This window comes from Pelophylax lessonae (genome assembly GCF_965119305.1).
Source record: "Pelophylax lessonae genome assembly, chromosome: 1".
Classification (NCBI taxonomy): domain Eukaryota; kingdom Metazoa; phylum Chordata; class Amphibia; order Anura; family Ranidae; genus Pelophylax; species Pelophylax lessonae.
In genome coordinates this window covers 292558423-292586239 of record NC_138768.1, presented here as the reverse complement: position 1 = coordinate 292586239, position 27817 = coordinate 292558423, and the positions used below count along the sequence as shown (strand labels likewise).

General features: G+C 38.3%; 1 protein-coding gene across 1 annotated transcript in view; it reads left to right on the top strand.

Moving 5' to 3' along the window:
* Nucleotides 1–27817, top strand: part of SEZ6L (seizure related 6 homolog like) — a 636929-nt gene that overhangs the window by 557744 nt on the left and 51368 nt on the right. Inside the window, exons 11-13 of the mRNA XM_082244006.1 lie at nt 6899–7093; nt 16970–17161; nt 24663–24857. Of these exons, the coding sequence (XP_082100132.1) occupies nt 6899–7093; nt 16970–17161; nt 24663–24857 (582 nt within the window). The remainder of the gene's footprint in view (nt 1–6898; nt 7094–16969; nt 17162–24662; nt 24858–27817) is intronic.

Here is a 27817-nt window from a genome sequence, read left to right as displayed (position 1 = left end):
TCTTCAGTGTTTTTAGATATTTTTGTCAGATGTTACTACGGTATACTGAAGTATGACAAGTATTTCATAAATTTCAAAGGCTTTTATTGGCAAATATATTACTTTTAATCAAAGAGTCAATATTTGCAGTGTTGACCATTCTTTTCCAAGACCTCTGCAATTTACCCTGGCATGCTGTCAATCAACTTCTGGGCCACATCCTGACTGATGGCATCCCATTCTTGCATAATCAATGCTTGGAGTTTGTCAGCATTTGAGGGTTTTTTGTTCAACCGCCTCTTGAGGATTGACCACAAGTTCTCAATGGGATTAAGATCTGAGGAGTTTGCTGGCCATGGACCCAACATTTCAATGTTATGTTCCTCAAGCTACTTAGTTATCCCTTTTGCCTTATGGCAAGGTGCTCCATCATGCTGGAAAACACCTTGTTCATCACCAAACTGTTCTTGAAAGGGTTTGGAGAAGTTGCTCCCGGAGGATGTTTTTGTACCATTCTTTATTCATGGCTGTGTTCTTAGGTAAAATTGCATGTGAGCCCACTCCCTTGGCTGGGAAGTAACCCCACACATGAATGGTCTTAGGATACCTTACTGTTGGCATGACACAGGACTGATGGTAGTGTTTACCTTTACTTTTCCAGACAAGGTTTTTTCCAGATGCCCCAAACAATTAAAAGGGAAATCATCAGAGAAAAGGACGTTACCCCAGTCCTCAGCAGTCCAATCCCTGTACCCTTTGCAGAATATCAGTCTGTCCCTGATGTTTTTCATGGAGAGAAGTGGCTTCTTTGCTGTCCTTCTTGACACCAGGCCATCCTCAAAGGAGTCTTCTCTTCACCTCACTGTCCATGCACTCACACCTGCCTGCTGCCATTCCGGAGCAAGCTCTGCACTGGTGGTGCCTTAATCCCGCAGTTGAATCAACTGTAGGAGACGGCCCTGGCGCTTGCTGGACTTTCTTGGGCGCCCTAAAACCTTCTTCACAAATACAGTGGAAATGTTTTTTATGTGGTCAAGTTAATTTTCATGGCAAAGAGGGACTTTGCAATAGTTTTCAATTCATCTGATAACTCTTCACAACATTCTGGAGTATATACAAATTGCGTTCATAACAATTGAGGCAGCGAACTTTGTGAAAATTAATATTTGTGTAATTCTCAAAACTTGTGGCAATGGCCGTATTTAAACCCAGTCACTAAATTAATTAACTTTAACAAATTATTATTACCAAGTGATTGTCAATGTTTTTGCATTTTCAGTTTTTATAAAAATAGTACCTGGTGATTCTGCTATGAAGGGCCTTGTTCTTTTACTCCCTCTGTAAGAGGTGACAACGCTCTGTCTCTCAGCTTTGTTCCTCCCTTGTCCCCCTATTACACACGCTTCTGATGGCTGCTTTAACACACAATACCCATGCATAGTCCACCATTTTCAGCATCTGGTGCAGCTTTGCATAGAAAGCCAATCAGCTTCTAGGTATTTTTTAAAAGGTTAATTGAACAAGCTCAAGTTAGAAGCTGATTGGCCGCAATGCAGAGCTGCACCAGATTTTTCACTCTCCAGTTTTAGTAAATCAACCCCTGTACCACAGCCATCTTGGTAGAGGCATTACCTTGCTACTTTAAAACAGAGCTGCCTGACTGATGATCACACGGCTATGGAGTCCGTTCTGGTAAGAGGATATTCATGAAGCAGCAGATAAAGTGCAGAAAGCACAAATCTAGAAAATAAATGAAGCAAAAGCAGGGAGATTCTTGCATTGCAGATTCTTGAGCATAGCTTCCTCTCCAGGAAGGAAAACAGTGAGGGGTAACAGCATCACCAAATCTTCCTCAAAATCTTGTGAGACTCGCAGTTACAAGAAGCAGTGCCTTAAAGTGTGTATCCACTTTTGAAGACAAATTGGGAAAACACCTACTTTATATTTGTCACATGACCTCATTCATTTAGTATAATTCAAAAATAAATACAAAATTTAGCTTACCTTTTTTTAAGATGCTCTATTCTGGACCCTCCAGCAAGGAAAACTCTCTTTGCTTGTGAGGGTGTTGGGCAGCTGTGTTTGCGATAATTAACCCTGTCTGTACAGTACTGTGCAGGCAGATCTTAACTATCAGTTATGCTAGATACAAATACTGTCTTTCCTAATAAAAGGTTTAGGGACTGGGCTTCTTGCTTTGTATATTAATTAGGACAGGCTTGGGACAGGCTCATTCTTACATTGTTCAAAAATCCTTGCAGTCAGCCATGATAGGCCCCTTTCACACGGCGACGGAGTCCATTCTGCTCAGCAGGGGATCGACACGCTGATCCCCGCTGAGCAGGCGGATGACAGCTCCGTCTCCGCTCTGTGTGCAGAGACGGAGCTGTCAGATCCCTGATGTCCTCTATTGGGAGATTGGATGAGAACGGACTGCCTCTCCGTTCTGATCCGATCCCATCCAATCCGATCCTCCAGACGGATGGAAAATAGGGCTTCCATCCATTCGGATTTCACGGACAGGATCAGAATCGGATAGCAGCGGGTGTCAGAGGAGATGTCTAAGCTGACATTCGCTGCCCCATAGGGATGCATGGAGCATCCGATCTGGTCCGCCTGAAAAACTGACAGGCCCATCGGATCGGATCGCCCGTGTGAAAGGGGCCTTACTCTGTCCTGAGAAACATCTAAAAGGTAAGAAATATTTTTAAAAAATCTGAATGCTGTGTGAATGGAAGCACATAACAAACATGTAATGGGGTTCTCTCAAATTTGACTGCAAAAGTGGAAATTCGCTTTAAGCTTGCCATAAACTGAATCTCCTGCAGTTGCTTGTACATTTTGACTGTCAGCCTGCCAGCTGTCAAAATATTTGATCAGCAGCTGCATCTGATTAGATTCAGCCACTTTCCAGCAGATCGAACAATCGTCTTTTGGAAAGCAAAGAGAGGCCAGCAAGGCCAACCACTGATGGCTTTTTAGGAACGGATCAAAATTCTCACAGTGTATGGCTAACTTCAAATGATATCCTACTTCAGATACGCAGCTATGAGGTTTTAGGCAGACACAGAAAGCGTACTTCTATTTTTCAGGGAATTTTCAAGACAAAAGTTAAATCTTTCAGGGTACTGCTTAGACACAGTTAACATTTCTCATTATTCCCTAAAAAAAAGTTCTTCATTTTTCAGTTTAGATCCACTTTTTAAAATAGTCCAGGCTGTCTTCCAGCTGGGCAATTCAAACTGAGATTATAATAGAAATGTGTATAAGCAGCAGTTACCTTGAGTGAAAGCTGCTTGTCAAATCCATCAGTAGATTCAGAGATATAGCAGCTGAGTTTATATGCACATCTCAATGTTTCCAAAAAAAAAAAAAAGTCAAACTTGCCATCTCTCTTCTTTCCCTCATTTGCCATTTCTACTTATTGGTCTTTAAAGCCTCATTGATCCACTAATATTGATATTTATTTTTCACTCTATGCTGTTTTAATTGTCCAGTTTTTTTGGGAGGATTACTTGAATGAGGAGTCATAAATTTTTACTTAAAGTAAAAAAATCAGATATATATACAAAAAAAAAAAAATTGTTAATAAACACAGAGCTGCAATAATTTGCGCCTTTTATATTTGCCTGGAGTTCAGCTTTAAGGAAACCTTGGCCTTTTCCAATACAGGATAAAGCTAAATGCTTGCTGTAATGCCCCCTCCCCTGTGGCACATAGTCACCTTCAATTCCAGGTATGCAGAAGCATGCTATTGGCTCCCATTCCTATAACACGACAGTGCTCATGCTTAAAGAAAAAGTCCACGTTTTGGACCATGTTACATGTTCTACCCATTTCTAGGGTGGAACATGCAACATGTTCCCACTCCTGCAACCTCTCCCTGATCCGCTGCATCTAGTGACAGCAAGTGGGGGATTTTCTCCCCCCTGCTCGCTGTCACTATTTTTTAATAAGTGGCTTTGCCCACTGGGCCGCATCATTCATTCACAGAGTTCAGTGAATGGGAAACTACAAGTACATACAGCCTTTGCGGCTGTCGGCTTGTAGTTCCCCATGAACTACCAGGGCGCTGCTGAGTGCTCTGGTAGTCCCTTGATTCTTCCTGTCAGTGTGTATCTGACTGCAAGTACAAGGTACAAGCAGACAGATACACTGACTGAAAGTCTGCAGAAGTCCCACATGGCACTGGCGATCTGCTGAACGTGGGTGCAATGCTTTCCAGGCAAACAAATAAATGCACATTTTTGTACCTACAAATAGATGTGCATTTATTATTTTTTTTATATGTGAACTTATCCTTTAACCTCCATAGCGGTATTCCCGAGTGTGGTTCGGGGTGAAATTTCAGAGCCATTAGCGGTAACCCCGAGCCACACTCGGTGTACCACTAGGGAGATCGCTGGATCCTGTAAGAGAGGGTACTTACCTTGTCCCCGGGATCCAGCAATGTATCCCGGCAGTGTGCGGCGGCCGTATCTTCCGCCCAATGCTCTGAGCCCCGGCTTCCGTCTCCTGCGACGTGACGCTCGCAGGGGGTGCAACAGGCGGCAAATTCAAATAGTAAAACACACAAACACACTGATATATTACAAAACAAAAATAAATTCACATTAGTTTGCCCCCCAGTGCCCTTTCCTGCAGTTTTACTGTACTTTTTATGTATATATATATATATATATATATATATATATATATATATATATATATATGTGTATACATACTGTATATATATATATACACAGTATATGTATATATATAATATATGTATACATATATATATATATATATACAGTATATATATACATATATACATACTTTAACTTATTTATAGTTATTTATTATATTATGATTTTGTGTTACAAACTTTATCTTATCATGCCCTAGATGTTATAAAGAAGAACGCACAGTAAATAAAAAATCATATGTAAATAGTTGGTTTGGGCTGCTCGTTCTTAAGAATTACATGCAAAATAATGGTACCGCTTTCAGCACCTAAAATCCGAAACAATCATACCGCCAGCGAGGTTAATGACTAGCCCAACACTGGCACAGGGGGTGGGGAAGCGAATAGAGATCAAAGCCCTGCGTAAAGTCCTGTTAGAGTCACCTGAAGCCTACATGGGTTCACTTTCTTAAGTTCTGGTGGCTGAACAGAGAATTGAAGAGAAGTGGCATATGGCAAAGTGCTTTGCCATATATAAGCAAAACTACATTTTGCTTTAAAGAGTTTTAAAGCTCAAGAACAAATATTTAACCATGTACTGACCGCCTTCCGCAGGTTTACTGCGGCAGGCAGCCGCTCCTGGGCAAAGCGACGTAGGTCTACGTCGCTCACTCTCAGGAGGCTAGGGGGTGAGCGCGCGCTGCCGGCGGCACGCTCCCGCCCCCGCTCGTCAGCGGGGAAGCCGATGTGTATGGCAGGTGGCTCCGATTGCCGTCTGACACTCTCGATCGTTCCCCGCTGAAAGAGAAGGACGGTTGGCTATTGTAAACACAGCCGACCGTCCTTCTCCCTGAAATGATCATAGAGATCATGTGATCCTTCTATATAGGATCACATGTCTCTATGGTCATTTCAGAAGCCATGCTCCCCCACAGTTAGAATCACTCCCCTAGGCTCACATGTAACCCCTTGATCACCCAAAGTGTTAACCCCTTCCCTGCCAGTGTCATTATTACAGTAACAGTGCATAATTTTAGCACTGATTACTGTAGTAATGTCACTGGTCCCCCCAAAAGTGTCAAAAATGTCAGTCAGGTGTCCGATCTGTCCGCCGCAATGTCGCAGTCCCGCAAAAAAATGCAGATTGCCGCCATTACTAGTAAAAAAAAAAAAAAAAACAATAAAAATTACATAAATCTTCCCGGGAGTTAGTAGAGGTGATAACTTTTGTGCAAACCAATCAAAATAGGCTTATTGCGATTTTTTTATCAAAAATATGTAGCAGAAAACAAATTAGCCTAAAATGTTAAAATATTTTGATTTTTATTTTTTTTTTTTTTGAGAATGTCATATAGCAGAATGTGAAAAATATTGTTTTTGTTTTCAAAATTAGCGCAAAAATAAAAATTGCACAGGTGATCAAATACCACCAAAAGAAAACCCTATTTGTGGGAAAAAAAGGACGTTAATTTTGCTTGGGTACATTATCGCATGACCGCGCAATTGTTAGTTAAAATAACGCAGTGCGGAATCGCAAAATAATGCCTGGTCATTTAAGGGGCAAATCCTTCCGGTCTTAAAGTGGTTAATATATTGCAGCTTCCCAGTTCTTGGATGTTGTGACTGTATTTGTTTTCTTATCGCATGACCGCGCAATTGTTAGTTAAAATAACCCAGTGCGGAATCGCAAAATAGGGCCTGGTCATTTAAGGGGCAAATCCTTCCAGTCTTAAAGTGGTTAATATATTGCAGATTCCCAGTTCTTGGATGTTGTGACTGTATTTGTTTTCTTAGTCCCTTGGTTTTCAGCTGGCAATCCCACCAGTAACACATATCCTGTTTTAGGATGACAACACTCACACTGAATCTTTGGAGGATCAATGTTGTCACCCTAGGATAGGACTGCAGAACACCTCTCCTTCTTCCCGTCTCCATTACATAAAAGTTGGTGTTTTGTAGTCCACAAAAATAACTGATCAGAGTGCACAGGTGGGCATCAGCTTATAAGATTTTTGGCACAAACAACAGGTATTTTTGCACTTCTCAAACAGACATCAAAGAACATTCTACAGATTCAAAGAAAGAAAAAAAAGGATATCTTTCAAAGCAATTTTAAAATAAAAAAACTTCCCCAAAAGCTGATTTTTTTTTTTTTTAGATGGATAGAGTCTATGGTAAAATAATCACTCTGTTAGCAAATTAGCATCATGATGATTCCTTTTTCAACCAGCTTTTATTTGTTTTATATTTTAGAAGTGTCCAGGAATGACTCTTGCTCAGAACTACCTGAAATCCAAAATGGATGGAAGACTACATCTCACACGGATCTCGTCAGAGGAGCCAAAATTACATATCAGTGCGACCCTGGATATGATATTGTGGGCAGTGAAACCCTGACCTGTCAGTGGGACCTCAGCTGGAGTAGCGACCCTCCATTTTGTGAGAAAAGTAAGACACGTGCAGTTTTATTACTCCACTCTAGATCATTCCATGGCCTTCCTGAATCTTCAGCAATTGGTATTCATCTTCAGAAATCAACTTTTGTTTATTTGAATCCTTGCCTTGAATACATTATTTCTGTTGTGTGTTTTCTGAGCATGCATACACACTTCTAAAGATCTTTTAGATGGAAAATATGTGCTAATCAGTGTTCGGGAGCAATGTGTTGTTTTTCTAGAAATATTATTATGCAGATTTGCAGACTAAAGCTTGTTGCTATAAAACAATGTACATTTAATAGAAATGTTTCCATTTCAGCTCTAAGATTTTTTTTTTTCATTTTGGATATAGGAAGGATTATGATCCCTGCCAATTTTAATGCTGTTTTTGTCCCCATGGTGGAGATTCAATCATGTAGATAAAATGGAGTTGATCTACTAAATGCAAACAGGCTGTTCACTTTGCAAGGGAAGTTGGATTTTGCTAGGGAACTTCCCCCGAGCTTAATGAACGCGGTGAAATTTTACTTTGCAAAGAAAATCATATTACGTACATGGATAATAAGGAAACAACATTTTTTGTTTGCTTGTGATTGGATGATGAAAGTCAGCAGAGATTCACCTCATTCGCTAAGCTCTGGGTAATATTCACTTGCAAAGTGCAACTACCCTTGCAAATTGAATAATATATCTGCCATTAGTAAATCAACCCCTGTGTTAAAGTGAGAACAGAAAGCAAGGGGAAATCTCCAAACAGGGACACTGTTCGGTGGCAAGTGCTGATGGTGTGGTTCCACCAAGGAGATTTTTTTTTTCACTTCCCATTGTCACTTGACGCGACAGAAAGTGAGGAAACACAGACATCAATAAAGCTGGCAGGTATTTTAATCCTTCCCACTCTACCCAAAAAACTTTAAAAAAATGTTGGGGAAACTTTGGAGTGTAATTTATTTTTACATCAACGTAGACCATCTATGCTGATCTTAAAAACACTGGCGAAAAAAGGTTTACCAGACCAGGGGGCCCAACGTCATATTTTTGCAGATTTTTATAGGGATGTACGCAACAAGTGCTTACCGTAAAAGATGGCTGCTAGGTCAGTGGCTAAATTTTTACATGTGTAGAGCAGAATATAAAAAGACCTATTCTTACCTGCAGATTGCCCAGGGGCAATAGAAATTCATTTTCAATAGGTGCATGCATTGGCAGATGCAGCCATCAAACCATTGGACTATTTCCATCTAAGCTATTAACGTATTTCTACAAAGATCCTGGGAAATTATGAATAGGTTACCTCCAAATCATCCTGAGCATATGAGCATATATGTTTACAAGTTATTGTGGGTGTCTGTTTCTACTATAGCTGCATTTTTGTGTGTAAATCTTTTATGCAAATATGTGGCAGTGCTGTAATTCTTTTATAATCATTTTGCCTTTACCCTGCTCAGAGTAACACTCCCAATAGCCATCAGAGGATATCTTGCATGGCTTTGGGTGTCTTGGGCCAACATGCTGAATAAACACTGATGTGCACCTCAGTCAAATGTATTTAGTTCATCAAAGGGGTTAGTGGAGGCCCAAACAGACACTGTATATTGCTGGCTCATCTGGGAGGCAACAGTGAACAATGATTTTAACCTTTGAGACTATAATTTCTCCCTTGGATCCTTGGATGGTAGTGTCGAAAGCCTAGTACACACTGTGAGTTTTTTTTTTTTTTTTTCATTTAACCTAGCGGGCTGAACAACAAAAAACTGAAGAGCTCGGGAGGAGATCCTGTACTAACTATTCGATATTAGTACAGCGACCCCCCCCCCCGCCCCCCCCTGAACTATTGTATTCTGAAAGGGAGACTTCCCCCCAGAACACACCGGTCATCGATCTCAGCCCCATTGGCTGAGAGCACTGATCAGATGTTGATTGGCAAACCTTTTTCGGTCCCATGCCCCTGGAATACACAGGGCTGGCATACACACAGGCCGAATATCGCCCCATATTCGGCCCCTGTGCACAGTCCTTAAAGATACTGAAAACAGGAGATCATGTCCTGAAAAAGTTGAGTCACTCACATCTCATGCTTATGGGTACTTTAGGACACATGGGCTGGAATGTTTCACAACCCAGCTACATTAAACTCAAGAGCTTGTATGAAAATAAAAAAAAGTAATGGTATGCTATACGTAATAGCAGCCAATTATATTTATTTACACTACACAGCATTGTTCTTTGCAGCATTGTTTTAATAAATAAGGGCTATAGTTATGTTTGCCTCTTTGCCTTTAACCAGTGCAATAAACTTCATGTATACATAGACTATCAATAAACATAATTCCTGAATGCTAATAATATGACCAGAAGATTTTCATGCTGTTAGAAGCATTCACAATAACACCCCACCATACGTTGTAACAGCCAATAGTTCAGACATTTATAATATTAAAATGTAATATATAGCGGTTTACCAATCCTCACCACTTGCCGACCAGCCACCTTACTTATATGGTGGCAGGTCGGCTCTGTCTTGTGAAACGACATACCTGTACGCTGTTTCGCTGGACTGCTAGTGGGGGCACACGTGCGCTGCCAGAGGTGAGCGCATGTGCCGATTGGCTACAGGGGAAGCCAACCTGTTGGTCCGGCAGCTGCGATGTCTACCAGGCACCCGCGATCACTCCCCGTGGAGACAGAACGGCGGTCTGCCGTTGTGAACACGGCAGACTGCTGTTCTGTCAGTAATGAACACATGGATTCTGTGTTCCTCCTATTTAGGAACACAGGTCTCTGTGTTCATCCAGTAAGTCGATCCCCCATACAGTTAGAAAGCATCCCCTAGGGACACATTTAACCCTTTGATCGGCCCTGATGTTAACACCATCCCTGCCAGTGTCATTAGTACAGTAACAGTGAATATTTTTAGCACTGATTACTGTAGTAATGTCACTGGTCCCCCCAAAAGTGTCAAAAATTTCAGTTAGGTGTCCGATCCGTCCGCTGCAATGTCGCAGTCCTGTTAAAAATTGCTGCAATTACTACTAAAAAAAAATTACTTAAATTTTTCCCTAGTTTGTAGACGTGATAACTTTTCAAGGTTCGGGGCTTTTTAAATCAAAAATATGTAGCAGAATACATATTGGCCTAAAATTATGAAAAAAAAATAGATTTTTAAATTTTTTGTTTTTATTCGGAATGTTTTATAGCAGAAATTAAAAAATATTGGGTTTTTTTTTCACAGCTCTTTTTTTATTTATAGCGCAAAAAATAAAAAAAATGCAGAGGTGATCAAATACCACCAAAAGAAAGCTCTATTTGTAGGAAAAAAAGACATCAATTTTATTTGGGTACAGCGTCGCACGACAGCGCAATTGTCAGTTAAAGTAACGCAGTGCCGTATTGAAAAAAATGGCCTGGTCATTAAGGGGGTAAAACCGTCCGGTCCAGAAGTGGTTAAATTTGTCTTTTTTTTTGCCTTTTTTTTCTTTATTTTCATTTGGTGATCTGGCAAGTGACACACTTCCTGTCCTAGGGTGTCCCTACTTTGGATGGAGGAGCAACAGAGCCACCCCTAGACAGCAGCATTGTAAGCCTGTGTACTAGCACATTTAGATGGACTTACTTAACTAGAAAATTAAAGTAGATTCCAGCTAACACATTTTATGCAGTTACAGCAACAGTTTTTTACATAGATGAATGAAAGCTGACCATTATAAGCATACCTGTCAGTGTTCAATCGCGTATCTCAACCTTCTAACTGACACATTTGTTGGACAGCTTGGTCTGGACTTACTGGCCAGACCAACAGGTAAAAATAAGGGGGGGGGAACTAAAAGAAAACTGCAGCCACCACATTTAAGAATTGGCAAGCTGCAATATAATAAACTTTTGTTTTGAGCTTAATATCAATTGAATCAATAATTACATCCCTCCAACTTTACATACACCCTGATCAAGGAACCCCTATCATTTAGAATAGTTGCCCAAAAAAGGGCAAGTGTCAATGTGCATCTGTAGAAATATCATTGCATCAGCTTTTACTAACTAGCCAGAAGGACTCCAAACGTCTGTAAGTTCCAAAAAGCACTGAAATGTAGAAGGTTTTTGTAAGTAATATTACTTTGCAGTTTTGTTTTATGTATTAAGGTGGTTTTAGGTTTTATACATCAAGGGGGCACCATTGCCATATTAAAAAAAAACTGTGTATATGTTTAGGGATATTTCACTTTTAAAGGAATTTGTGTTAAAATACATTTTCAAACCTATCCTTGCATTAATAGTTAATACCCAGCTGTGCGGGTGGTAAACATTTGTGTATTCAGCCATTCATACAGAATAAAGTAGTTGCAGACGAACTTTGACAATTTTGGCAAGATCAGGCATTGATGGATAAGCAAACGCCTAATAGGATATGGTGACAAAGGGAAAGCCACCTGGCAAAACTGCATCAAAACAGAAACATTTTAGATGGTTGTCGCTATTAGACATGCATGTCAATATTCATACTGGCCATACAGACATCTCATCCACTGTGGAGAATTGACTTGCATGTATTGTAGGCAAACATTTTCTGCCTACAATATTCAGTATCACTGCCATTTTCTGCCTACAGTATACAGTATTCTTGGCAATGCATCAAAATGTACCGCATGCCGCAGATGTTATAAAAGTGACCTAATTGGGTTATGCAAGTGTAATAGGTGGTTTTTGGCTTTGGCAAGCACAACTGAAAATTATGTTCATAGCCAAAACAAAACCATGCCTTCCAAACAGCTTTGGATACAATACTGTACTCTATTCTGTAATGTATGTTCTTCTCTGCATCTGCTGAGTGCAGAAAAAATGAATAATTAAAAGGGAACACCAAATGGGGAAGGTAGGGTTGGAGCAAAGGTTTAAATGAGACTCCTGATGAAGAGAAATGGTTGATGACAGAGAAACTGATATTAATATAATGTATAGGAGAAAAATCCTCATTCATGCTTTTGTTTGTTTATCAGTGTGCTCATTTATCTATTTAAGATCCAATACATGACTGATAACTTACTCTGCTTGAAAGAGCTCTGACTAACAGATATGTCTTTGTAAATGTTTCCAGAATCACAACTGAGAATATTGGATAATGCCTTTTTATTGTGACTAGTTAAATGTTCTGTTGAACATTGCCAGGTGCAAGTCTGCATTAAGTTGATAAAGTCAAAGGAAAATGTTATAATTCTGCCAGACAGTAGTGGTTCTAGGAGAAGAACTTCTTTATGAACTGAATTGTAGGCGCGGAAAGCTCTCATTTGACCATAGCCATGAACCTACCCCTGTGCAGCCAGTTTGGGCTGTAACACCTCTCCATCTCAACGATGTCCATCTACAAGGATAGTCACAATTGATAGATATTGACTTTTGGTCTGGATATTGGGCATGATTGCGTCTTCCATCGCAGCTATTGAATAGCCCAGAAGATATATGTGAGTCTTAAAGGTCAGCAGTAAATTAGATGGCTGCCTTGGCAAATAATAAGTTGTATTGTGGGCAATAGTTTTCTTGTTTTTTTTTTAGTTTTGGATAGAGTGACAAGGGTCTAGAAGCTCTGTCAGTTTATATTTCTGTTTGTGTCCCTGCTGGGGAGATTCGCTCTTTTTCGGTTTGTCCTGGGACAGTCACCTGGACAAAAAGTAAAGGAAAATCCAAAATTTTGAGTTGGTACCAGAACAGGAATGTGGGGTAAAATCTTCCAACAGGGATAGCTGTCTAAGAGGGGGCTTTTTCCATTTTTGGGAGATTTACAACTGTCTGTTGTGCCTAAAAAACTGGAAGTCAAGGGAAATCTTCCCAATGCACCACAGATGGCAAAAGATCCTGACAGGGGCTTTAGCTCTTCCCTTCTCTAACCAAAATGAAAAATACGGCTTTAGATATACTTTAAGCTTTCTTTGGTCTAAAATGGCTGATAACAACAAATAAACTGCATGGAAAAAGTAACAACAGTGTTAAATACTTGACATTGTTAACAGATATAGAAGTGTTTACATTCATATTAGTCTGTATTATAGGGTTATAGTTTGTTTTTATGTTATTATTCAGTGTAATTCTAGCTGCTTTCTGTTCCACATGAAATAAGGTGCATGTTAAAGTGTTGTGATGGCATATTACCTAGATGTAAATGTTTCATTTTCTTGCATCTTGCATGCACACCTACTTAATAATGCATAACATAATAACAGCATGTTTAATTTCCTAAGTGCATTAGCTGTATCTCATATCCATATTGTAGGCACATACTATCTGCATAGAATCTGGCTCTGCATAATTGTTACATAATCAGAAAAAAAATTATTAAAAAATTGCTTTAGAAACATTTGTTGTTTAAATATTGTTAGTGCCTTTGGAGGTATGATAATTTATCACATCTCCCAACTGATAAACAGGGTGGTCTGTCAAGGTCTTTATCCTAAGTGTCAATACATAGTGGTATAAGAAGCTACTGTGGTGATTTTTTATTTAAAAAATTCTCACTATTTTGAATATTTCATACATGATTATGGATTTATGTCAATTAATATCATTCAAAGTCTTAAAAATAAAAAAACAATAATAATTAACCTACGTTTAACATATGTACATGTATTCAGACCATGTTGCAGTAATTTATAGCAGATTATTTTATCTAGTGTTCCAACAGTCACCTGAGAAGCAGTCATGTATTTCCCATCATAGATATTGGAAGCTACTTCTTTGCGTTATACTCCATTTTAGTAACTCAGATTCTTTCATACAAAAAATTTCCACAAACCTTTCAAATCATAATGAGCTTTATTAAATAAGGAATTTTTAGTATTCAATAATACATCTTTAGAAACCTAAAGCAACTCACTTTCCAGACCAGTAAAAGATAGCTTATAACTATTATTATTATTATTCTTATACAGGCTTCATATAGCACCAACGGTTAGCGCAGCATTTACAATATAAAGGGAGACAGTACAGCAACAATACAATTCAGTACAAGAGTGTAAGGTTGCTATGAGTTTCTTCTCTTAAGAATAATCCCTTAAAAAATGTTTTTGTTTTATTTTGGACAGCATGGGTAATTGCAAAGACAATTGTTGGATTTTATTGCATTCCTTTTGGGGAAATTCACCCTCACCTTTTTTCCTGGTGACTATTATCAAAGGAATATAAAGTAGGGATAAATCGAAAATGTTACTGTTGTCACCAAGTCACAATATCTTTCCAAGGTACACCTGTTCAGGTTACACTTAAAGAATAATAACCCTTTGTGTAAGGCTGTATTTGTTTTATCATTGTTTTCATTTGAATAACCGCAGAGGTCATTAATCAGAATCCATTAGCACCAAATTTATTCCACAGTTCATATGTTCATCTTCATTTATATATTCTATGTTGCACTTAGTCAAAGTTGACCCTATTTAATAGAGTGCTTGTGTGTGAGTTCTTTTTCTTCAACACAAATAAAATAAAACAACTGATCAGAATCCACTCTGCTGGAGTCAGACCTGTAGAAGATGGATTCTGCTTGATTGCTTTGGGTTACTGCATTCATGAAAGCTTTGGGTTACTGCACTCCAGAATGACTATGTAAAATGTAAACCCTCTTTATTACATAGGAACACATATGAACAATTCAATTAATTGCATTGATTTTTGGTCTTTAAAGTATGCCATGCCATTATTTCACTATTCTGTTACCCAAATTGCTTTATTGTACTAATTTAGCCCATGATTTAATTCACCAGGACCAACATCTCACCATCAGCTCTGGGTGCCATAGGTTTGCCCATACATTTCCTCTACAACCTTCAGCCCTACAAAGTGATAATTTAATACCATCTCTGTTGTGGATGTAAACTGGACTTGAAATCATTTAAGTGAAGTTTTGTATGCACATATTTTTTTAAAAAATATTTTCATCTTCTATGGATTTTTATGAAGATATGAAGTTCAACTGATAGTGGTTATCTTGGCAAGATCTGCTTTATTTGTCTCCATTTTATCTTTAGATGAATTGTTCCTTATTGTAAAACTTTGAAACTTTTGTGAATGCCTTTTTGTTTGGTATTTGACTCTTTTTGTAATTGTACTGCAGAGACCTTCCTTCTCTTTTACCTAGTTGGTGGTGTTTGTACTTGCTAAATGGTATATAAGATTACTATTAGTATTATTATTATGAATATTATCTGATGTGCTCATGTAACTTCCATCAAAAATAATAAAATATTTGAAACATAATGCTGAGTTATCCTTGACTCCTATTTCAAAGAATGAGTAATCATTTCAAAATAAGTAATCTTAACACTTTAAAAAGATATTGGATTCGCTACAAATGACGACTTTTTTTTTATCTGTTTACAACATGTTTTTCCCAAAGCTTTTTGGTGTCTTAAACATCTTTAACCCCTGTGCTATTACCTAATTGTCATCCTACAATATAAGTGTCAATCTGTATATTCTGCCTATATGTATTGTGGTCATCCTGTAATGACATAGAATTCCAAATCATTAAATAGTTGAACAGGCAGGATGGGCAAGCAGGCAAATGTCTTCCGGATTTTATCAGTAACAATGAAATTGTGAAAAGCTATCTCTCAGTACTGCATATGCTTGGTCAAAAAAACTATATGCAGTCACCAAGCACACAGGATGTACTAGACCCATATAAATGTTAATTTCAAAGATTTTTCTACTATCACAGTCATATGATAATCCCAGGAAATACATATATGTAAGCAATAGCTTTTTATTGATAAACTGCATATAATTTAGTGTAAGCTTTTGATAATACAACAGGACGATAAATTTGCTGAAGCATAATGACAAGCAACCTCGCTAGTCTTTCCTCTAATCCTCAGATATATACTATAGACCTCGCACATCTGATCTACAGGGAAAACGACAAGTTTCCACTGCTTCAGTGGTCCAATTTTATTGTTAATGTTTTATGCTTTGCTTTTTTAGACCCTGGACATAATGTCATGTCTTTCCCTTGTATACATTCACAGGAATGCTATTAGCAAGTGTTAACCAGCAATTAAATGTGGGCACTGTCTACCTCCAGTAAAATCTTTTTGTTGCAGGTATTCTCTATGGAGAAATGTGTTCTTGTATCATGTCTGAAAATGTGTAGTTCATCATGTATAAGAAAATGGAAGGGACCATAGATTACCGGTTGGATTATTGGAGTGATTTTTCACACATTTTATTGTGTGAACATTCTCAAATCCATTAGTAAACCAGCAGCAAAAACTCTATTTTCGTTACACAAAAATATATGTTTTTACTTCTCATATTTGGGGCATAGTATTAAAAAAGTATGAATGTAATTTAAAACACGTGCAACTGTAGGGTTACCCGCAGTGAAAGTTTGGTGAATTTTACATTCAATACTTTAAAAATGTATCTTTTTTTACCCTTGAAGTCTAACTTGCCTGGCCATTTGCTATATGCATGTACATAAAATACAAAAACTACCGACACATTTTTGCATTAGACTGGTTTTGTATTTTATCCTTATTTATACTTTTACATATATTAAGCTGTTTTCATCCTGTACATTAATAGTAGCATACCTAATACGATAATTTAGTTTACAATTGTTACTCACATACACTTAGTGCGGACATTCATGTGCTGAAACCAGATACAATGTTTTTTTTCCCAAAGCTTGGATACTCATTAAAAATGGATTTCAAAATAGTTTATTTTACTGTTGAAAAAAACTTCCACAAAATGTTTTTATGTTTGTCTGTATAGTATTTCTGTTTGACAATAGGAAATGTAACATAATTTAGTTGTGAGAACGTTGTTTCAGTGTGAGTCATTTCACGTTTTATTTGTGCAGTTTATGGTAATATTAATTGCTATATCTGTCTTTGTTTTGCAGTCATGTACTGTACAGACCCCGGAGAGGTAGAGCATTCTTCTCGTCTTATCTCAGACCCAGTCCTTCTCGTGGGCACTACCATCCAGTACACTTGTGACACAGGCTTTGTGCTTGAAGGAAGCTCTCTTCTGACCTGCTACAGCAGGGAGACAGGAACCCCAATTTGGACATCCAAAATCCCCCACTGTGTTTGTAAGCAAATCATATATTGTCTTGGGAATGGCTCTCAGTGACTGTACATCCTGGGGTTAGTGCTCTTGTCAGGATTCCTAGGTCATATTATAGAATTCCTTGTTTTCAATCTGACTATAAGAAAGGAACAGCCTGACCCAGCCTAGCTACGTCCATATGCTGTTCCTTAGCCAAAAACTGCTACCAGGCACTGTAATGTGCATAATCCTTTTTTTTCTTGCCTAATTTAAATCCAAACAAGGTAGTCACATTTCTCTGTTTGGTATCTTAATCAGAAAATACAAAAATCCAATAGAATCATAAAAATAGTACATTGTTTTTCCAGTGAGCAACTACCTTTTCCAGCCTAAATGGTGCTGTAGAGCAGGTATTTTATACTGGTGGGTTTTTTTGGACCTTCTCTCTTCTTCATTGGAGTCTTCAGTGAATTAGTATTTAAAATTAATGAATATACAAGGTTCTAACTTATCTCCAACTGATAAAAAGCATTATTCCTTATGTAATTTTGCAGATAAATACATCAAGGTACAATTCAGCTATTCAAAACTGCCAAGAGCAAGGCATACCTGTAAAAGAAGACTGTGAATATTTACCTTTTCTGCTGCAGTGTTGTGTATTACAGCTCCATTTATGAGAAATGCCCCCCCCCCCTCCTCGCATATCCATAGGGAAGACAAAAAGTTAAGAAGGGTGATCTCCCGGGTCTCCCATAGCTCTCACTGGATCCTCCTGTTTACCTCCATATCACCATGGGAGCTTCCTTGCAGACTTCTGAGGACTCTTTTTACAGAACCAAATGGCATTCTGCAGCCCAGACAGCTGGAAAGACAAGTATTTACAGTCTTCTTTTACAAGTATGCCTTGGGGAGTTTTTTATAGTGACAGGGTTGCTTTTAGGACTTGTTATAAGACTCCCTTTTTTGGGAAAAAACATTGTAAGTTGCAAAAATTTCTATATTATTAATGACACTAACATATTATTATTATTATACAGGATTTATATAGCGCCAACAGTTTGCGCAGTGCTTTACAATGTGAGGGAAGACAATACAGTTACAATACAGTTAAAAACAGCAGGAACTAGAGGGCCCTGCTCATTAGAGCTTACAATCTAGAAGATACAGTTGTATATATTATTTGTAGCTGCTGACTTGAAGCGCTAAATTGTAACGACTATTTGCCTATTTTGTTTCCCTCCTTTTGCCCCTTTTTTTGCCAGGAACTGTAGGGAGAAGGGGATGCAGAAGAGATTGAGAGTAGTCAAAAGACTCAATGTATAGTTGGAAAGAAGTTTTGAGTGTAAATCAGACAACCTGCTTCCTACTATAGCTCATTCTACAGCTATTAGAGAAAGCCGATTATACACAAAATTGTCACTATTTAAGTGCACCTAGGGCAGTTTGATGCCCAAATATAGTCCTGAAGGTTTGTAAGCATTTTAGAACAAATATTCTCATTGACTGGCTGAAGGACATTTTCAAAAACAAGGAGACATGTCTATCTAGAGGTAGTTGGTCACACTCAACTGGAGTTGTTCTGTAATGTGGAAGATTTTTTCGTAGCTTGTTCAAAACTCTTCTTAAAAAAGGGGCTTAGACAAGCTACAATACATCTTCAACATTATAGAAGAAGACCAGTTGAATGCTACTAACTACTATTAGATACATTATAACCTGGATAAATTAGAAATTTCACAGAAACAAGGAGACACATCACTAGTCCCATTTTATCCTGTGCCCTGAAAATGAACTGCTACTACTGTAGTCCTTGTTGTTGTCCCATGCACCATGTATTATAAGAATTTACAGGATTCTATGACTGGTTTTAAAATAGTGCTAAATTCACTAACCTAGTATGCATTGATCTTAACTGCTTAGAACGTTCCCTGTGATTTTTTTCATGATAATAGTGAATGATAAAACAGGTGTAACTAAATATCCACCACGTCATTGTTTTTTACTGTTATAGTCTGAAGTGAGCAGTGTTGTTCATCATGATGGACAAATTCAAAATGTGCGCTCTCTTTGAGCCTGAAATAATGAACAGAAAGTGAGTTGTTTGTTTGGAGGTGACTTGCCAACATTCAGCCTCCATCATATCAACAGATCTATTGAATGCATTGATTACAGCTGTCACAATATGTTTACTGCATCAAAGAGATAGCCAAAAAATCAATACAAGGAAACACCCATATAATTATATACTGAATCTGTGTCAAAATGTCAACAAATTTGACTCTTCCTTTTGTCCTTGTAATTTACTGTCTCACTTATTATGTCTGTTTTGGGAGCGAAATAGTTTTGCAATTGTCCTGTCCGAATGGTAGACAGTAATTCAAGCAAGACTGAATGTCTCCATCTACAGATTAAAAGTGGTATTCCCTGTTTATGGTAGCAGTGAAATAAAACAACTTTTCAATGAGGTTAGATTATGGGAACAAACTACTGGTAATGTACAAGGGTACATTCCAGATGACGATATGAAAATATAATATATTACTTGTTTACAACTAAATATATTTATACACAAAAGAACCCAGCAAAAGTAAAAGCAGCAGTAAAAATATTAAGCTATGCATACTAAGTTTGTCTTTAAATATGTACCCATAAATACTATGCGATAAAATTGCAGTGCCTCGGTCACCCTACATTTCATGCAACCACAGTGGGAGTGCCAGTGGGACCCTTAAGATGTAAAAGCTTTAAAAGTGGAGCTTTTTGTGGGTCACAGCCAAATTCCATACCTAAAAGAGGTAAATAACTATATACAGTGCATAATTATTATTACTATCATTATTATTATTAAATACTACTGTAGTGCAGAGCATGCGTGCCTATTACAACAGTTATGATCTGGCATTTGATATATATAAAGATAGGTACAGAAATGGTGCACTATGTCTGCATCTTTTAATCTCCTTAACCATTTATTTCAATTAAGTTTATTAAATACAGTATGTGTGTGTGTGTATATATATATATACAGTGGGTATGGAAAGTATTCAGACCCCCTTAAATTTTTCACTCTTTGTTATATTGCAGCCATTTGCTAAAATCATTTAAGTTCATTCTTCTTCCTCATGAATGTACACATAGCACCCCATACTGACAGAAAAACACAGAATTGTTGACATTGTTGCAGATTTATTAAAAAAGAAAAACTGAAATATCACATGGTCCTAAGTATTCAGACCCTTTGCTGTGACACTCATATATTTAACTCAGGTGCTTTCCATTTCTTCTGATCATCCTTGAGATGGTTCTACACCTTCATTTGAGTCCAGCTGTGTTTGATTATACTGATTGGACTTGATTAGGAAAGCCACACACCTGTCTATATAAGACCTTCCAGATCACAATGCATGTCAGAGCAAATGAGAATCATGAGGTCAAAGGAACTGCCTGAAGAGCTCAGAGACAGAATTGTGGCAAGGCACAGATCTGGCCAAGGTTACAAAAAGATTTCTGCTGCACTTAAGGTTCCTAAGAGCACAGTGGCCTCCATAATCCTCAAATGGAAGACGTTTGGGATGACCAGAACCCTTCCTAGAGCTGGCCGTCCGGCCAAACTGAGCTATCGGGGGAGAAGAGCCTTGGTGAGAGAGGTAAAGAAGAACCCAAAGATCACTGTGGCTGAGCTCCAGAGATGCAGTCAGGAGATGGGAGAAAGTTGTAGAAAGTCAACCATCACTGCAGCCCTCCACCAGTCGGGGCTTTATGGCAGAGTGGCCCGACGGAAGCCTCTCCTCAGTGTAAGACACATGAAAGCCCGCATGGAGTTTGCTAAAAAACACCTGAAGGACTCCAAGATGGTGAGAAATAAGATTCTCTGGTCTGATGAGACCAAAATAGAACTTTTTGGCCTTAATTCTAAGCGGTATGTGTGGAGAAAACCAGGCACTGCTCATCACCTGTCCAATACAGTCCCAACAGTGAAGCATGGTGGTGGCAGCATCATGCTGTGGGGGTGTTTTTCAGCTGCAGGGACAGGACGACTGGTTGCAATCGAGGGAAAGATGAATGCGGCCAAGTACAGGGATATCCTGGACAAAAACCTTCTCCAGAGTGCTCTGGACCTCAGACTGGGCCGAAGGTTTACCTTCCAACAAGACAATGACCCTAAGCACACAGCTAAAATAACGAAGGAGTGGCTTCACAACAACTCCGTGACTGTTCTTGAATGGCCCAGCCAGAGCCCTGACTTAAACCCAATTGAGCATCTCTGGAGAGACCTAAAAATGGCTGTCCACCAACGTTTACCATCCAACCTGACAGAACTGGAGAGGATCTGCAAGGAGGAATGGCAGAGGATCCCCAAATGCAGGTGTGAAAGACTTGTTGCATCTTTCCCAAAAAGACTCCTGGCTGTATTAGATCAAAAGGGGGCTTCTACTAAATACTGAGCAAAGGGTCTAAATACTTAGGACCATGTGATATTTCAGTTTTTCTTTTTTAATAAATCTGCAACAATGTCAACAATTCTGTGTTTTTCTGTCAGTATGGGGTGCTATGTGTACATTCATGAGGAAGAAGAATGAACTTAAATGATTTTAGCAAATGGCTGCAATATAACAAAGAGTGAAAAATTTAAGGGGGTCTGAATACTTTCCGTACCCACTGTATATATATATATATATATATATATATATATATACAGTACCTCACAAAAGTGAGTACACCCCTCACATCATTTTGGTAAATATTTATTATATCTTTTCATGTGACAACACTGAGGAAATTACACTTTGCTACAATGTAAAGCAGTGAGTGCACAGCTTGTATAACAGTGTAAATTTGCTGCCCCCTCAAAATAACTTACCACACAGCCATTCATGTCTAAACTGCTGGCAACAAAAGTGAGTACACCTCTAAGTGAAAATGTCCAAATTGGGCCCAAAGTGTGAACATTTTGTGTGGCCACCATTATTTTCCAGCAGTGCCTTAACCTTCTTGGGCATGGAGTTTACCAGAGCTTCATAGGTTGCCACTGGAGTCCTCTTCCACCCCTGGTCTCATCAGACCAAAGGACATGGTTCCAGTAATCCATGTCCTTAGTCTGCTTGTCTTCAGCAAATTGTTTGCGAGCTTTCTTGTGCACCATCTTTAGAAGATGCTTCCTTCTGGGATGACAGCCATATAGACCAATTTGATACAGTGTGTGGCATATGGTCTGAGCACTGTCAGGCTGACCCCCCACCCCTTCAACCTCTGCAGAAATGCTGGCAGCACTCATACGTCTATTTCCCAAAGACAACCACTGGATATGATGCTGAGCACATACACTCAACTTCTTTGGTCAACAATGGCAAGGCCTGTTCTGAGTGGAAGCTGTCCTGTTAAACCACTGTCTGGTCGTGGTCACTGTACTGCGGCTCAGTTTCAGGGTCTTAGCAATCTTATTATTGCCTAGGGCATCTTTATGTAGAGCAACAATTCTTTTTTTCAAATCCTCAGAGACTTCATGAGGTGCCATGATGAACTTCCAGTGATCAGTATGAGAGAGTGAAAGCAATAACACCAAATTTTGCACACCTTCTGCCCATTCACATCTGAGACCTTGTAACACTAACGAGTCACATGACTCCGGTCAGGGAAAATGGCTAATTGAGCCCAATTTGGACATGGTCACTTAGGGGTGTACTCACTTTTGTTGCCAGTGGTTTAGACATTATTGGCTGTGTGTTGAGGTATTTTGAGGGGACAGCAAATTTACACTGTTATTCAAGCTGTACACTCACTACTTTACATTGTAGCAATGTGTAATTTCTTCAGTGTCGTCAAATGAAAAGATACAATAAAATATTTACAAAAATGAGAGGGGTGTACTCACTTTTGTGAGATACTGTATATACATATATATATATATATATATACAGTAAATCCAGTGGATTGCGAACATAATTTGTTCTGGAAACCTGCTTGTAATCCAAAGCACTCTTATATGAAAGCAAATTTCCCCATAAGAAATAATGGAACCATTTACTCATAATTCCTTCAGTTTAGAGTCCATATAAAAAGATTATAGCAGTGTGATAGGTTGTGTAACCATAAAATGTCCATCCACAAATGGCAGCCTCCACAAGGATATTAGAAGCAAAGACCAGCAGGAGCTACAGAGTATAAAAGAGAAGAGAGGCACCTCTAAGTGTGGCAATATGGTTAGATTTAATGAAAGTTCAACATTTAGCATCTGATTGATGATTAAAAGAGGCACATCTAAGAATGCAGGCATCCGGGGTAAAGCTGTCAACATAGACCATCCTCCTCACCGCCGACTCTCAACACTGTCAGTCTGCAATCGTGACCGGGAAGTCTACACTGCAGTAGAGCAATCTGAAAACGAGGCTTGAAGTGCTTGTGGAGTGCAGCGTGGAAGTAATGACGTTAATGGAGGTGCAGAGGATGGTCTATGTAGACAGCTTTACCCCGGATGCCTGCATACTTAGATGTGCCTCTTTTAATCATCAAGCATGTGAGTTGCTAAATGTTGTACCTTCATTAAATGTAACCATATTGCTACACTTAGAGGCGCCTCTCTTCTCATTTATACTCCGTTGTGACGTGACTCTACTTGTATATCAAGATGTCGCTTGTTAATCAAGTCAAAATTTATTTTTAAAAAATTTGCTTGTCTTGCAAAACGCTCTCAAACCAAGTTAGTTACTCTCAATCCAAGGTCTTACTATATATATATATATATATATATATATATATATATATATATATATATTAGTGGATATAATTTTTTTACATAAAAGTGAAGGAAAAGTATTCTCATACAAGTTTACACAAATATAGTTATAGAAGCATGCTAATCTTCAATATCATTGTTTTCCCTATATGAAATCAGTTATAAAAATACAAATTAGGGACTGTGTTGACAGGCTTTGGACTCATGTTTTTGACATCAATTGGACATCAGTTTGAAATGCTTCTGTGATCATTTAGAATGCTTCGAAAGGTGCATTTATTCTGCAGTTGACCTTCTTCTGACCTGCATTTCACCATTTTCAAGTGGGTTTTGTATTCACATAGACCGGTATGGGTATGCCAAACCCATCTGAAATTAGCAAAGCTCCGTCATCTAGCCTTATACAGAGTGCATCTTTGACACAAAGATTGTAAAGCATGCTTTTCAAAAAAAAATAAAAAGTCAAGCACTGCCTGCATGACTGTTGGCATCTTCTGCCTTACCCACCAATCTACTGTGAGGGATGAGTACACATCCCCCGACCAAGTCATTCAGCTGTGTGCATAATCTGATCTCTGCTATTACAGTCTATTCCAACATAGGCAATTTAGTCTATTCACAATGTTTCAATTAGGCATTGTTTTGAAAATGAGCTCTACCCTCAAGTTTGCCATATTCATATTAATCTACCTTGTACATAATTAAATATTAAAATAAAGAAAGTATATGAAAAATCACTATATATTTCCTTTCATATGTCCTATGAATCCCTGTGTATTTACCTAGCTTTTGGTTGTTCTATATTTTACAGCTGAAGAATCCCTTGCGTGTGACAATCCTGGTCTACCAGAAAATGGTTACCAAATTCTCTACAAAAGACTCTATCTACCTGGAGAATCACTCACGTTTATGTGCTATGAAGGCTTTGAATTGATGGGAGAAGTCACTATTAAGTGTATCCTGGGCCAGCCTTCTCAGTGGAGTGGACCTCTTCCAATCTGTAAAGGTACTGAGCAACTGCATGTTTTATAGTTTCCCTATTTCCAATCCATTATGCTGACCATTCACACAATAAGTTCGATTTTTATACAGGAATAGTGACTGTTCACTTTGTAATGTCAATGTTTACTGAGCTCAGGTAAAATCTGGGCTTGCGTTTTTGCACCTGATTGAATTACTGAAGGTAACACAGCTTTGCCTTTATCTAGCTCAGTGAACATTTCAGAAATTCAGCAATTTAACGACTATAAATCATTTAAACCAGCTTTTGAATGCACCAACTGAATGGGTCAATGAAACTTAACATCAAAACTGTCTATTGAAACTGAAAATGATTGCAATTGTTGATCTTAGGTTGTCCTGACCCATTTATTCACTTTTGCTATCAAAAGTGTTGAAAATGGTTGAAACTGCCTGACAATGGTTATGTGTGTGGTTAACATTAGTTTCCTCTGTCCTCTGTCTGTAAGAGTGCAAGGCCATAAAATACAGAAATGTCGCTAAAAATGCTTTCTCTGCTAAAGGATGTTATTTTATGCCCTTCTAGCATCAAAGGGGTTTTATTAGATTTAGCTTACATTTACCCAGCAGTAAAAGGAAGCATTTTAGGAATAATCCTATAAATCATGTTATGTCACAGAACTGTGAAATAAAAAGTCATACTGAAAAGTCCTTCTAGACCTTAACTCTTAACGTTTTTGTCAGAAAACTTACCGGTTGATATCCTTACAAGTAAATGTTCTTACAATCAAATTATTCTTTATCCTGAGTTGGCCCTTGTAAGCAGATGGTCTTTTCAACCTTCAATGCGTTCCATGTCACCCAGTAGAGACATTAAAAGTGAGAGAATCTCGACTAGGTTACACTAAACAAATGCTTCCACAGTTAAAAGAGTTGTTTGACTTGTTATCCAACAGTGTCTGCCTTAAACAATATAGTATAAAGCAGCTGACATAATATGAGCTTTGATTGTAGGAGATGTAATTTTTCTGAATCAATTTGTCAATATTTTTTATGACTCACTTTAAAGGTTAAAGCATATCTATGGCTAAAATCTAAACCTAATAATTCGGTAAAAGAACCATGAACATAATATCAAAACTTCTGGCACCCACAAGCCCTGTAAGATCATAAGATTAGCAAAACTACTCTACTCTAGAACAAGAATTTTTCAATGTTTCCAAAAACATCAAAAACGTCCATAAAACCTTATTTTTTTATTGTGCAAAATATAATATTAAAAATGTTTTAGACAAATCAATAAAACAAATATATAAATACAAACACCCCCTAGACCAGTGATGGCAAACCTTGGCACCCCAGATGTTTTGGAACTACATATCCCATGATTCTCATGCACTCTGCAGTGTAGTGACACATCATGGGAAATGTAGTTCCAAAACATCTGGGGTGCCATGGTTAGCCCTCACTGCCCTAGGCTCATCACCCTGTCCGTTGTCATGTAATACCACCTAGTAAACTGTTTATACTGTATGTCTAAAAACACTACAAGATGGGATGGTCCTTGAGCCTTAAATCTCAAAGTGTTTCATTGAACTAATGAAAAAGGAAAAGGGACCCACAAATCCACTCACCCCCTGTGCTGATTCCCTATGGAATATAATAGGTATGAACAACATTTAAACCCTACTCCAAAAATGACAATCCTCAAAAAAAGCTAAATCAAAATCATGGGAATCATTAATTTGTAGAGACTGTAACCCCAAAAGTCAGATACATTTACTTGATATACTAGACAGCACAAACATTTATGGCTAGTTTTGAATGATTTCTGTATTTATTGAGGAGGGACCTAAAGGGTGGCTGTTTGGAAACCGAAGAAATCGTATTTTGAAGAGCCAAACATATTTGAGGTAAGGTAATGAAGAGCCTATATTTTATTAATAAACAAACTAGATCATATTATGTGACAGTTGACGTGGAGATGACGAGCCCAGGGGGTGTTCATATTATGTATTAATTTTATTGATTTGTCTGAGACATTTTTATTTTAATATTTTGCACAAAAAAACTAAGGTTTTATGAAAGTTTTTGATGTATTATTGGTACCATTTAAAATCCCAGTTCTATAACATAAATAGTGAAAAATCTAAAATCATATATTAATTTCCACATTGTATTTCAATTATTTTTCAGCCTACTCATAATCTAAATGATCTTGAATTTTGTAAACATACTGTATGTTGTGAGGACACACATTTACTTCCTTGAATTCTGTGACACTTATTCACTATTAGAGATGGCCTTGCGGTTTGCCCGGCGGTCGGTTCGCAGAAAATTTTGCTTGTTCGCAACCCGCCAATTTTGCAAACACATGGCGTTGTTCACGGTGGCCATGTTAGTTTACATTAGGGAGAGCTTTGACCCGTGACACAGCCGTCAGATGGAATGGGACAGCCAATTGAAACATTTCAGCACATGGACATGCCCCCTACCTTATAAATAGACCAGAGCTGTCGGCCATTTAACATTCTGCTTTTTGTCAGCGTAGGGAGAGGTCTGATGTGTTCATCAGGGACAGATTGGCAGTGACACAAATCGCTCTGTTAAGATCCACAAAAGTCCTTTTAAGGGCTGGTATTTGGTCTGCAGTCTCTTTTCAGTTTAGGGACAGGTATGCTGTGTTCATCAGGGACAGATTGGCTGCAGTCTCTTTTCAGTGTAGGGACAGGTATGCTGTGTTCATCAGGGACAGAGATTGCCAGTGACACAAATCATTCTGTTAAGGTCCACAAATGTCATTTTAAGGGCTGCTATTTGGTATAGGTGTGCAGTGCACTATATAGGGGTGTAATCCACATATAATATACTTTGTAATATAGAAAGCATATTATAATGGATTTGCAGTGTGCACTGTGCAGCATTGTGACTGGTATGTTGAGCGTTGCTGCAGCAATACTACAAACAGTGACAAAAGCACTTTTAATGTATTATAACTAGTGTGAT